Genomic DNA, 14,673 nt, shown 5'->3' on the forward strand with positions numbered 1-14,673 from the left:
TTTTAAACTTGGCTTTAAAAATTACTTACCTTGATACACAGATGCACACACAACCTCTAATTAGATGCAACAAATAGCAGGTGGATATTAGTGTTGCAACACATATGTTCTTTATAAAAAGTAACTAATAACCTATACTGTAAAGCCTTTCAATGCTACCATTATCTTGTGTGATGTGAATTTAATAAGAATATAAGTAGTCATATCTTAAGTTTAAAAGTAAAAAAAGAAATAAAAACGATTTTTATGGAATAAAATATTATATAAAAGATTGAGAATACTATTAATATATTCCATTTTTTAATTCCACTTACTTACAAGCAACCCACTATTACAGATGGAAATACCTTTGCAGCGGATACTAATGCCTCTTTATTTCTTTGCCTTTCTTCCTCCAAACATTTTTCCAATATTTCCTGTCAAATGATAAGACAGATGGAAAGACATTAAATGTATTATTTGAGGTAAGAGAACACATTCTTTCTACACTCTGAGCACAGTTAAAGTATTACCTTCTGTTCTTGAGATTGCTGAATCAAAGCTTCCTTTATTTTTTCTTTTAACAGTTCCTTCTCTGTATCTAGCATTTCAAGGAGCCTCTGATGCTACAAGGAATGACAAGCAAATTATATTATGGCTCTGAGACAGATGATCTATCAACAAGGAGTGTAGCTGGTAGAATTCATTTGTCCAGAAAATTGAAGTAGTTACAAAAGGAAAAAATGAGAAGTTCCCTAAAACGAAGGCTCAGGAGAAAAAAACACTAAATTCACCCTTCTACAATCAGCCAAGATACATTTCTTAGCAACAAGTTCAAGAGTATATGACAAGAAATCTAACCTAAGAACAATTACTCAAAATTGAAAAATTAATCAGAAAATGATGTCTTTTCCAAAATTAAATTTGGAAAAATTACTCACTAAAATGATTATTATTAGCTTGCAGCAACAGAAGCAATGGAGCAATTAGATGATAACTGAGAAACATAAAATATCTGCTTGATGAACAACTATCATCATAAATTATTTGTGTTCCTAGTAAGGCATTGTTAAAAAAAATTGAAAGATTTATTAATTGTTGTCACCTCAAGATTTTACCACAGATTCAAAAACTAAATCTATGAAATGACTCCAGGAAATATTATGTAACAGGTAATATAAATGTGTATAAAGTTAATGTATCTATTTTTATTTTGATGTGCTACAGAAAAAGCTCACCAAACTATTAACCAGTTATCATGGACCAAGCACTTGATGTTTCAATAGACCTTTCTGAGAATATTCAACTTTTGCAGACTCAGTATCTCCAATAACAATGAGCCAAATACTGTTCCCGAACAGTGCACTGATGTGGAAACAAAACTAAAAAATGTGTATTGCTACTCATATATTTTTCATTCAGTTATTAAAGGCAAGTAAGATATTTTCTCAGATTTGGGATGCTATTTATATCCAAGCCTCCTTTAAATATGAACTCATTGGATATCCAATATTTTAAAATAGATTTGTGTCTTTTAAAGTTGTTCTTATTTAAAACATTTTTAGGGAGACAGTCTATATTGAGAGTAAGTGACCAAACAGTCCATGTCTACTTAAGATAATCTGTTATTCCTGCTTTTAATTATGTTACTTTTCATCTATGTTTTTCAAGAGAGTAAGTAAAATCATATGAAATGTGTTTTTTCCTTAAAAACAAATCCAAACTGTGATACAAATCATTACATGACTCTGAGAAATTATGGGTACTATATGAAATTATGTAAGGCAGCTAATTAACAAATGAGTAGACTTACCACATAATTAATGTGTAAGTATTAATAACTGAGACTTTAATTTTATATTCTCTGTAAATCTAGATGCATGCAGAATTTCATAGGATCAGAAACAATACCTAACCCTATTTGAAATATACATATGAGAAAATATGCAAAGATATTATACCAGGCAAATAATTAGACTTAAAAACTATATGAGACTGAAAATATTCAATTTAGGCTTGGGAAGAGGTAAACATAACACAAATAAAACAAAAATGTTTAGAATTAAAATATAGAAAAAAATGTTTGGAGTTATTAATGACTTAGAAAACAAATGTTCTTTAAAAAGAACTGGTAATGTTAGCAAAGTCAAACTAATGGAAATCACTAAGTAATTCATTATAAGTGGGCTAAATTTCCTCAGTGGTCCAATAAAAACTAAATTTGAAGAGGGTACATTAGCTAAAATGACAATGTAATGTTTATAAAATTCATTCCTGAATGTCATTTCTTAATTCTGACAGTATCCTACATAGAAGACAATTTTTGAGCTTCTTTGTGTAAGAATAAACCTGAAATTACTGTTTGAAAGAAGCATCCTACATAAAATATATCCTAAGTAAAATCACAGGTTCACTTGAGAAAATACAACTGGGTTACTGGCTTTTCTCATACTTATAGATAATAATAGCACTTTTGAGGTTCTAGGCACTATTGAAAGTGCGTTATATGTAGTAGTACCACATTAAACTCTCACAACAAACTGCTGTATTCTTCCACATTCTTCTCATTTTCAGATGAGTCAGCTGAGACTTAGAGAGGCTAGGTAAGTTACTAAGTCTTTATTTCAACAATAATCATACCCTATAAAATCATTATCAGTAGTAGTAATTATCTAATACTAAAAGCAGCCCAGTACATTATACTTCATTATTACCTATAGTAATTAAAAGCTACATAATGTCATCTGTTATGTCAAGTAAGGCCTCATTTCCATTTGGCTGTAATAGAATAAGACTAATCTATGCTTCCAATTTTGTCATTTCAGACCACTACTATTGTTAAAATAAGATGATTTCCTGAACAAATTGCAATTGGTATTAGGACAAATGATTCAGAAAGATACTTAATGTCAAGGGGAAAATTTCTCCTCCCCTCCCCTCCCCTCCCCTGCCCTGCCCTGCCCTGCCCTGCCCTGCCCTTCCCATTCTTCTTTATTCATGCATTCCTTTCTTCCTTCATCCTCTATGTTGCCCAGACTGGACTTGAACTCCTGGCTTCATGTGATCCTCCCACCTTAGCTTCCCAAAGTGCTGGGATTACAGGATGAGCCGCCATGCCCAGCCAAAATTTAGATCTTAAAATTAAACACAGATAATTTGTAAAGCAAACAAATAATTCACAAGAGGCTACTCAAAACCCATGTTTCAATAAAATGTATTTTGATTTTTGTAAAACTGATATATGCTCATTATAAAAAATATAAAGAAGTGAAAATTTCCCAGTGTCCCATTACCCAAAGAAAATCACTGATAGCATTTAGGCAAACATCATTCTGGAGAGCTGTTTATTAAATATTTTATATAATGAATTTATATATAAATAGTATTCTGTAACCTTTTGGAACTCTATAGTATAGCATTATTCTTTTTGTTTTGTTAAATTTAATATATATTTTACCATTCTCCTTTTTATAGAGTTTTATGTTGTTTCCAATTTTTCACTTTAAAAAATGTTTATTTTTATGCATGCATCTTTCTGAAATTGTACAATTATAGCCTTATGAGAAATTCCTAGAAACCATATTAACAGGCTGAAGGTTGAGCAAGTTTTATATTTTAATGCATACTCTCAAACTGTACTCTAGCAAAAATACCAAATTACACTTTTAACAATAACAGGACAATGGGCAAAGGAGACTCCCCTACAGAAAACAATCATGGACTGCCAGAGCACCTTATCAATGAAATTGTTCCACTCTTGGAGAAAGGAATCCTTGCTCTTTTTGTCCAGAAATACTTTGTATCTGCTACTGACCAATCACTGCTATTTATTTCATCATTCTCCCTTTCTGAAGTGGGCATTTTTGTTGCAGTTATTTGGTTCTTTTCTCTCTCTTATAAATCGTAATTATAGTTTTTTGAGGCCGCACAAGGTGGCTCACACATGTAAACCCAGCACTTTGGGAGGCCAAGATGGATGGATCACTTGAGTCCAGAGTTAGAGACCAGCCTGGGCAACAGGATAAAACCCTGGTCTCTACAAAAAAATACAATTAGTTGGGCATAGTGGCATGAGCCTGTAGTCCCAGCTACCTGGGAGGCTAAGGTGGGAGGATCACTTGAAGTCAGAGGACCTCTCACCTTCATAGAACTGTATTTATATTAAAACTACAAAAAACTATATAAATATAGTTTTTTGAAGGGGAGGGCTCTCCCTACTTCTAAACTGTCTCTGTTTCCTTGAAGTTCCTTTTTATGTGTTCCTTTGAGTCAGTAACTTTTTCATTTGAGATATTTTTGTTTGGTAACAATTTTATGTTCATTCATATTAAAACCTCAAACACAAAAATGCTGAAAGGAAATTCTGTGTATGTGAGTAAGCTTCACAATAGCCACAAAAGGTATTGAACTGACTTTTCATGGTTGTGGAGATTCCCAAATGTTAGTTCTATGAACATTTTCTCTTGAGCCAGTCTTTTTGCTTAGAAAAAAATTCTCCCATCTCCTAAGTGGTGCCATGAGCCAAACTTTCAGCATTCCAGGAGCAATGTGTTAGGAGGCATAGTGGAGACCTCACTGCTCAGTAACGGTCTTTGGTTTAATCTTGTTTTTAGTCCCATGCCTTACTCTTGCCCTTTATGAGTTCAGAGATTATCTGCTTTGATTTCTCTTTTGTTCTGCTAGGATGTACAATAAATCCCCTAGTTAAGTATGGTGTGTGTTAAGGAATAAATATTTTTTACCTCCCTCCCTCCCCCACAAATTTATATGCCAAAGCCCTAACCCTCAATGTGATAGCAGTGGAGATGGGGCCTTTAGGAAGTAACTGGGGTTAGACGAAGTCCTGAGGATGGGGAAAAGAGAACTCACGTATTCTTTCTGTGTGAGCACACAGCAAGACTGTGGCTACCTACAAGCCAAAAGAAGAGGCCTACTCAGCAGAAACCTTGATCTTGGACTTTCTAGCCTCCAGAACTGTAAATATAAATTCCTGTTGTTTAAGCCAATCTATGGTGGGTGCTTTTTAATGGCAGCCTGAGCTGATTAAGACAGTGCACAAGAGGACTTGGGAACACAACTGCTAGTCATATGGACTTTCAACCATTCCTCTTGTTTTCAGAGCTACACAGCACCTAGTGCTTGTATTTCCCACGGCTTTCTAGGGTTTTGCAGGACAAACCAGCTACTTCATGGGTTTCACCTCAATAAGCTAAGATTACAACTTGCTTTTCTCTGCTAAATCAGTTGATAATTGTACACCTGTTATCTCCTTTCATATTTATTTGTCCTAGTTAGTTTTTGCTTGTTGGTTTTGTTTCGGTCCCTTTATGTGTCATTTTTAGTGATCTGGGATTTTTGTGGGGGAGGGGGACTAAGAGGTAGGACAGATTAGTGTTTTAATTCACCAAATCCAGCTCTGAACCCTTGGCAAGTTATCCAACCATCCCAAATAATTCTAATACCCACCATAATATGCTGTTAGTAGGATTGAATAGTCAAATGTCAACTAAATTATCACTGATTTGATGTTAGTTCCTAAAACAGTACATGCCAATAATAAATATAAGTGTTAGATAGCATTCCTTTGAAAACAGATTTAAACAAACTGATACATAACTAAGACTAACATTTTAAATTTCTTTATGATGACACTAGGTCAAAATATCAGAAGGAGAAAAGGTATACTTTAGCTAATGTAGAAGTGAGAAAGAAAAAGAAAAGGTGGTAGTGCAGGATATTCTCTGCTGAAATGCTTCTATTGTTTTTAATAAATTTCTAATCTTTCTATCCTCCCATGATTGAGCAGAAGGAACTGCTTTTAAAAAAATATTTAAGAAAAACTTTTATTTTAGGTTCAGGAGTACACGTGAAGGTTTGTTACATAGTTGAACTTGTGTCACGTGGGTTTGTTGTACAGATTATTTCATCACCAAAGTACTAAGCCCAGTACCCAAGAGTTATCTTTATTGCCCCCTCCCTCCTCCTACCCTCCACTCTCAAGTAGACCCCAGTGTCTGTTGTTCCCTTCTTTGTATTCATGAGTTCTTATCATTTAGCTCTCACTTGTAAGTGAGAACGTGTTGTATTTGGTGCCCTATTCCTACATTAGTTTGCTAAAGGTAATTAGCCTCCAGCTCCATCCATGTTCCCACAAACATATGATCTTGTCTTTTTAATGGCTGCATAGTATTCCATCTTAAAATGGCAGAGGAAGTACCTCCACGGGACTTATATTGGTACTATTCCCCAAATGCAATCTCTCTTGGCTAGCTGGCTCCCCAAGTTTTATTTTGTGATTATTTTTCACAAATATTACATTCATACAATCTTACCCATCACAATTGAAATACAAATTGTTCAGTGGAAAATAAATTTCTAAATTATCGTTAACTATGCCCCTAAGACAAATTTCAGCATTTAAAAATTGTGATAGAAAATTTTTGTAAATAAAAGACATTCTTCTCCACCTCAATAGGTTTCATAACATATAATTTAATTTGATGCTGATGGGCAGACTTCTACAACGAATAAATTCTTTAGCACAACAATTCCATCAGGGGCACATTAAGTGAATTTACTGTGCTATCATTCAGTTTGTTAAATAACCCTATAGAAATAGGGCTATGCTATTCCTAGAGGCCTGTGACCAGTGATGCTATCACCATTCCCCTTCACTGAAGGGCTTAGGGATATAGAAATAGTATGGTCAAAAACCAGTAAACAGGTTCTGCAAACTATTGTTACCACAGTATAGAAATTTATAGTTCATGTTTAGCAAGTTTTATAAACATTTATTAATTTTTATATCTATTGGACCTGATAATAAAACATCAGGGTTGTACTTTGTATTTATTTTCCATTTCATTTGTCTAATAATTTTTATTCTATTTTGTACATGTATAAACCCCTGACAGATTTTTTAAAAATGCTCCTTCATCCCAGTTAGCTTGAGAAACACTGTCAAGAGTACATGCTAACAGTGTCACACACACGTCTAAGTCTCAGTGCTAATGGCTCTACTGCTAGTCTCATTTTTCTTTTTTTCATCGTTATAGTAGGTTTTCTTTCTATTGTCATTAAGTACTATCGAACATTCTGTTGCCTGCCATCCATCTGTTGCTTCCATTAGACCTTACAGAAGTTTATCCTCTAGAGGCTCTCAGTGTATTTATTGAATAAAACAAACACAGGCATTCATGCATGCATGAATGAATGAATAAATAAAAAATTACAAACCACTTTGCTCTATATAGCCTCTTTTATTTGCTTTTTCTCAGCCTGTTTTTGTCTCTTGTTCTCTGCATCTTTTGGCATTTCTGCTATGTGGTCAGTTTTTATTTTTGTTTTAACTATTATTTTTATAATAAGTATGTTCTTTTCCTTTCTGCCTGATAAAGTTCCAAAGTAATCAGCTGGTTTCACTGTTGCTCCCTACTTTTTTCAGATGCTTGAGGTTAACAGGAGTGTATCCTGGAGACTCAGACTTCTGTTTTCTTCTTGTTTGTATGTTCCTAACTCCTAGCAAGAGGCGAGGTAAGTAATTAGCAAATGCTTATTGAATGAATAATCCAATCAATGAATTATAGGAGGGAATGCACCAACAGACCTGTACAAAAAGAAACAAGTGGAGAAGGACAAACCAGATAATCTTAGCTCTGTACAAAAAGAAACAAGTGGAGAAGGACAAACCAGATAATCTTAGCAAATGTCACAATGATAGAATATTACCATGCAAAGGACATTTACATTATCTAGTTCTACTACCAACCGAAGGTATGAGGGACATAGAATTTGAAGACCATGGTTCCGGTTTTAGGTCTGACACTTTTTAGCAGAATGAAGGACAAATCATTCATATACCTATTAATAAGTATGTACCAATTGCCTGCACTGTACCAGGTAGCCATAAGACTGGGGTAACAAGTAAAAAAAGACAGGTGGAAAGTATCTGTTCTCAGAAACCCACACTCTAAAAGGTGAAACCCACCACAAACAAGTAATAAATACAGTAATAATGTAATTTCAGAAGTTATTATGAAGGGAATAAAAGATTGATAAAATTAAAAAATAAGAGAAGAGGAAGGATTAGCTCCTTCAGATGAAGTGGTCATGTCATGTAATATCTCTTCAGTTTTTCTACAAAATGAGAAAAATGCCACCTCACAGGACTAAAGGTGAAGACCATCTGAAATAATCTGTGTGAAAGTATTTTTAAAAAAGTGTTATAACTCTTTACAAATGTAAGTTTGTTAACAAAAACAATCTAAACAAGTGGTCTCCCAGAGTAAACATCCCCATATATATGCAGAAAATACCATTTCCTAAGAGTTTATTCCACTGTGCTAGAAAGTTATATGTTATAATGAGCTAAAAACTAGTTTTCATACAAACTCAACTCTGTCTGCCTGAGTCACAAAAAATAGTCTAATCTCCTTCCAAAAATTAAAAAAAAAATCCTGCTTTTCCCCACATCTCCCAAAAGTTCTCCTCCAGATCAGACACTGACACTTGCATTAGTGCTTCTTCATGTGATCTGGTTTCGATTCCCTTAAAACCATGCATGCTTTCCTCAAGATGTTTAACCATGTACTGTCTTCATGATGGCAGCCATTAATAAAAATAATACATGTGGTGATGATTAGGGCAATATTAGCTATTATTACAACCCCTTGGTCTTGGAGTTTAATACAATCAGTTTAATTTTAATGTTTCTAACAGTCCAACGTTCATAGGTGGTCTTATCACGGGTGATTTGAAAGCCCAGTCTCCTTTCATTCTGTGGCCCCATCTTGTCCTATTAACATAAAGTCCTCCACATTCAGCTAGTGAGTAAAAACAAGAGAGAGCTAATGGACTATTAGCCACTTCTACAACATGAACTATCAATGTCCTAATTTTAGATCAAGCAGATCATAATTTGTATCACAAAGTGAGAAGATAACAAAGGGATGTGTCCATGCACCACCCAAGTGTAAATTCAGACTCTACAAATAACCATATATTAAGGCAAATCTAAGGCATAATTTTGTATATTTAGGGTTCAATAAAGTAGCAAGATAAGCCAGTGTTCGCCATTTTAATAACTGCACACATTCACTGAGAATCCATTTGGGGGATCAAACTCAACTTACCAAATGTGTATATGTATAACAGATTGAATACCTGGTCCTAAAGATCTTGTCATAATCTAAGGAAAGAAAAAGTAACATGAAACATAAGATCACATTAAAAAGGAAAAAATACCTAGGTAAAGGTACAGGAAATAATTGCTTAATTTCTGACAAGGCATATCAGAAACAATTTGTAGAGTTAAACATGAGAAGGGCTCCAAGGTAAAAGTGGGATCTAACAGATAGAAAAAAGGAAAAGAGGGTTTTCTAGACAGAAGGAACATGTTAGGTCCTATTCTAGGAGAATAGAGGGTACTCCAGTAACACAAGCATTAGTATGTGAAGGCTGTGGGAGGAGCTTAAACTAACAAAGGTAGGATGAAGTCAAATTGTCTGGATGTTTGAAAATTAAGAAATAGAACATTTTTAATTCCTTGTATTATAATGATACTACCTGATGCAGAGTGGTACGTGAAATGAAAAGAGTAAAATTTCAAGGGGCAAAGAAAACTCATCAACCAGAAAAAAGCACTATGGGAAGTGGGACTAGAAAGGAAGAAGAGAAATTTCACAACATAGAGTCACTAAGATATAGCAATTAATCAGGCAGAGAAGAGAGAAGAATGAGTAAAGATGAGTAAGATCTGCAGCTCGGGTACCTGGACAAATGGTGATGTCATAATGAGACAAAAGGAAGAGAAACAGGCTTGAGAACAATAGAGCAAATTGCTTGGTTTTGGAAATGTTGAATTACAGATGCCAATGGAATATTAACTTTTAGTATGCTGTTCAGAAGTCTGTTGAAATACTAGTTTAAAGCTTAGAAAAGAGGACGAGGGCAGCAAATTATAGCTCTGACAAGAAAAATGGAATATATCCTAGACTAAGAAATGTTGCTTAACTTTTTTTTTTTTTTTTTTTTTGCCTAGGACTCCTTTTCTGGATTATCCTAATTAACTATTAAGGGAGAAGAATTAGAGATCTAGATCATAACAGATAATTCGTTAAACTAGAACTTGGAAGAAAAAAATTAAAACCATCAGATTTCTATTTTAAAAAATTACAGAACATCCTACTTCCTTCTCCTTCCAACTTTAACAGATACAGGATACCAGAAACCTTTTTAGCTGTGAGCCATCATAACATACAATCCATATATAGACACATAAACAATGTTACCTCATAAAAGCCTCCTGCATATATTCAATACTATTTTATACAGGCCTTTCTTCTTATAGGAAACAGTTACAGAATTGATACCAAAATCTGAGACAAGTTAGGCACTTACTCTCTTCATTCATGAAAACAAACAAACAAACATACTTTGACATTTGATCATAAAATACTTTAAAACCCTGTTCCCTTGTAAAATACAATCAATTATTTCAAAAACGGTCTTTTGTTTCTGATCTAAAATGAACATATATACTTTCTCATTGTTATCTACTGAGAATATAGAATACTCACTCAAGAGTTTATCTTCCCAGCTCATACTCACTTTTTGATTTGGTATTCTAGATCCATGCCCTCTGAGTGAACAAGAAAGATAAACCAAGAAGTTGAAAGTATATTTTTGTCCTTGGTATGTGAAACTTTCAGACTTCACAAATCTTTTTCAGATCACTCTAAAAATCTAGAACAGTTTTATTACATAGTATGTGCCATTCACAGTGGCAAATTGGCCTTTTCAGAAAATTGCCCTTGTATTATTTTTTTCAGAGCTATATATAATGACACTGTGAATTCAAATCTTCAAAGAATCCTTGGCGAACAAGGACTCAAAAACTCTGGTCTATCATATAAAGTCTAAACTCCTAATCATTTCACACACATAACAATGTGGTTCTAAGTAAAATATGTCATGAATTTTCATGAATGCCTGAAATAGCCTTTTCTCAACACTTCATTTTTAATACTCCTCAGTCTATCACCTAGAGAATGACAACGCATCCTCCTGGATTCAATGTGTTCTCTGAATACACAGGCGGCAGTAATTCCTCTTTTGTTTGTGGTTGGTCTTTTCACACTTAAACATTTACTGCAGAATGCTTTAAACATATAGATAGTAAACAAAATAGAATAATGGAACTCTACACCTATCACTCACTTTCAACAAGTATCAATATTCTGCCAATCTTTTATCATCTGTAATGCCACCCACTACCTACTTGATAATGATTATTTTAAAAGTCTTTTTCTTTAGGTAGATTTTACATATATGAAAATACACAAACCTTAGCTGTACAACTTTGAACAATCTTAGCTATGCACTTAGCTGTGTGATACACATCTTTATCATGATGTAGAGTATTTTCATTACCAAAAAATTCCCTTTCCCCCAAAGCAACAAGTGTTCTGATATTTTCCTGACCATATATCACAAGCATACATGTATACATATATATATACAAGATACACATATATATGATATATATATATATATGTATACATACACACAGGCTTCATTGCTCTGCCAAAAAATCTGTAATACTCATCCATACAAGTTAGTTGTATGTATCGGTAAATTCCTTTTTATTACTAAGAAGCATTCCTCTGTATAAATATACCATAATTTGTTTACCCATTCTCCTGATGATAGACATTTAGAACTGCTTCCAGTTATTGGCTACTGTGAATAAAGGAATCACAGACATTCTTTGATATACATTTTTATTTCTTTTGCATAAATAGTAGGACTGTGTATGATTAAATTTATTAAAAACTGTCAAATCTTTTTCCAAAATGGTTGTACTACCAGTAATGTATGAGAGTTCCTATTAGTTTACACACTCACCATTTAGTGATTTTGGTCTGTTAAATTTTAGCTATTTTACTGGATGTACAAAAGTCTCTCTCTCATTATGGTTTTAAACTGAATTTCCGTAATGATTAAAAATGTTAAGTATTTTATCATGTGCTTATTGGCCATTCTTACATTTTCTAAGTTTTTTCTTTTTCTTTTTTCTTTTTTTGAGACGGAGTCTTGCTCTGTCACCCAGGCTGGAGTGCAGTGGCACGATCTTGGCTCACTGCAACCTCCACCTCCCGGATTCAAATTATTCTCCTGTCTCAGCCTCCCGAGTAGCTGGGATTACAGGCGCACACCACCGCGCCTGGCTAATTCTTGTATTTTAGTAAAGACGGGGTTTCACCATGTTGCCCAGGCTGGTCTTGAACTCCTGAGCTCAGGCAATTCGCCCACCTCGGCCTCCCAAAGTGCTAGGATTACAGGCGTGAGCCACCACGGCCAGCCTCTAAATTTTTTCTTTTAAGCCTGTTGTTCATATTCTTTTAGTTCTCTTTATTACTGATTTATATACTCTGGATATAAACTCTTTGTCAGATATATGTTTCATGCATGTTTTTCCAAGTTTGTGGCTTGCCTTTTCACTTTCTTAATGATGTCTTTCAAGTAGCAGAAGTTTTCAAGTTTTCAATCAGATAAACCCTAATTTATCGATTTTTCTTTTATGGCTATTGCTTTGTGTGTACTACAAAATTATTGCCTACATCCAGGTCAAGAAGATCTTCTACTGTATTTTCTTCTAAGAGCTTTTACATATAGGTCAATGATCAATCTAAAATTAAGAGTTGTGCAATCATTAACTCTAGCTTTACACTGGTATACGAATTGGTTTGTATACAAACTGGGTTAAAGGCATAGGACACATGCAGGCTGTGTTCATTTCACAGCTGGTGTCTGTAATTAGGCAATAATTACTTATCATCATACCTAGTGAGGCAATATGGGAGAAACAAAACAGGCCATACACCTTCACTACTATTCCTACTTATAAACAAGGCCACTAATTAACGAAAAGCTAATATTGCTTTGTTTTCACGGTAACATAGGTTACGTGTGGTCATTTACCCTGATTGCTCTGGTTAACAAGATGGCTTTCCAGAATTTAAAAAGGCATTAGGAAAATTAACTGAAATCTATACCAGTAGACCTCATCCAAAAATAGTGAAGAGTTTATTACATTTTGCTTATCTAAGATATTCTATTAATTGCTTTTTAAAAATTGGAATTTTAGTAGACTTTTTTTTTTTAGCAAATTGAAGAAATAAATGCAAAGCATGGAGTTCCACTAATACATTAGATACTTAATGCAAAGGTGTCAAAGATAATCTTTTGAAAAAAATAACCTAAAATAAAGGCATTCAGAAACAGTTGTTTTCCCCCCCTTTGGAAAAAATTCTTCCAAGTGAAAGTGTTTGATTCAGACTCAAATATAAATATAGAGGTTCTGTGGTTTTTACTTGATTCCTGTTAAAAAAAAAAAAAAAAAAGAAAGAAAAAAAAAACCCTTCTTTCCTGGAATGTGAGTCACAAAAGATATTGTAAACAGATTTAATCACAATCACACCTGGCAGTTTTCTGTACATTACATTTTAGACTAAGCAATCATGGTGGCTCATGTTCAGGTATAAAATTCCACTGATCATACACCCACAAACTTCATATTATTTTGTGTATTGTGTGTGTGTGGGGGGGTTAGTATATATTCTGCAACAGAAACTCATGGGCATCTTATTTTACCTTCTATAAAGCTTAAACATTGAATAAGACCAAATGATCTGGTAAGATTGTCTTAAACACACATACTCATAAATATGCCTCCACTTAACATGACTTAAAAGACACTAAATAAATTTAATAAACTTCTTAAAATGATTCACGAACATTTCACCTATTTATGGGCCAACAGATTAAATGTTACTTGGAAAGAAAACCTAACATAGATAAACTGTGAGATTAAATCTACTTGAAGAAGTTACCACAAGCCCAAAATAATAGCAATAAGCTTCTTACTATGAATAAAACATAAAACTATAATATAGTAGCAGATTTACTTCAACCAAATAGCCATATTACTGACAGGCATGAGAAAAAAATTAGCAAATAAGTTGTTCTTCCTATTTAAGTAGGACTTTGACTTAAGGGAGTGATTAGGAATGATGCAAAAATTGGGAGATGCATCAGCATTAAAAAGGCAGGCCTGGTTTATATTTTCATAATGATGTCTCTGTATTTGGATAGTGTACGTTTTATTAAATGCTAAAGATTGTGACAATCCTGAATTTAAGCAGAGGATTATTTCTGTTTCAACCATTTTCAAGTGAAATAGCTTTTAAAAATGTATCCCAATTCTATTATCCCCTATGAGTGCCTCTGTACAACTCAGTACAGATGCTCCTCAACTTAAGATGGGGTTATGCCATGATAAATCCATTCTATGTCAAAAATATCATAAATTGAAAATGCATCCTAAGTTGAAACTATTTTAAGTTGTAAGTCTCTCAACTCATGACAGGGTTATGGTTTCTACTGAATGCATGCATACAGCATTCTCACATCAGAAAGTTGAAAAATCCTAAGTCAAACCGTCCTTAAGTCAGGGAGCATCCGTAAACTTATTTCAACCTAACAGTTGCCTTCAAATGGGCATTTGAAATAAATAATGCATGTATATAAGATAATTATTTTAGCAAGTATCTTAGTCCATTTGTGCTGCTGTAACAAAATACCACAGACTGGATGACTTACACATAATAAAAATTTCTCACAGTTTTGGAAGCT

At 33.8% G+C, this 14,673-nt stretch overlaps 1 protein-coding gene across 8 annotated transcripts in view; it reads right to left on the reverse strand.

The window, feature by feature from the left end:
- Window positions 1-14,673, reverse strand: part of CCDC91 (coiled-coil domain containing 91) — a 356,684-nt gene that overhangs the window by 95,049 nt on the left and 246,962 nt on the right. For all 8 annotated transcript variants that reach the window (XM_030804474.1, XM_030804476.1, XM_030804471.1 and 5 more), the window contains 2 exons: window positions 513-605; window positions 348-416 (listed from right to left, as the gene is read on the reverse strand). In XM_030804474.1, the coding sequence (XP_030660334.1) occupies window positions 348-416; window positions 513-605 (162 nt within the window). The remainder of the gene's footprint in view (window positions 1-347; window positions 417-512; window positions 606-14,673) is intronic.

The sequence above is a fragment of the Nomascus leucogenys genome, chromosome 23 (genome assembly GCF_006542625.1).
Source record: "Nomascus leucogenys isolate Asia chromosome 23, Asia_NLE_v1, whole genome shotgun sequence".
Classification (NCBI taxonomy): Eukaryota; Metazoa; Chordata; class Mammalia; order Primates; family Hylobatidae; genus Nomascus; species Nomascus leucogenys.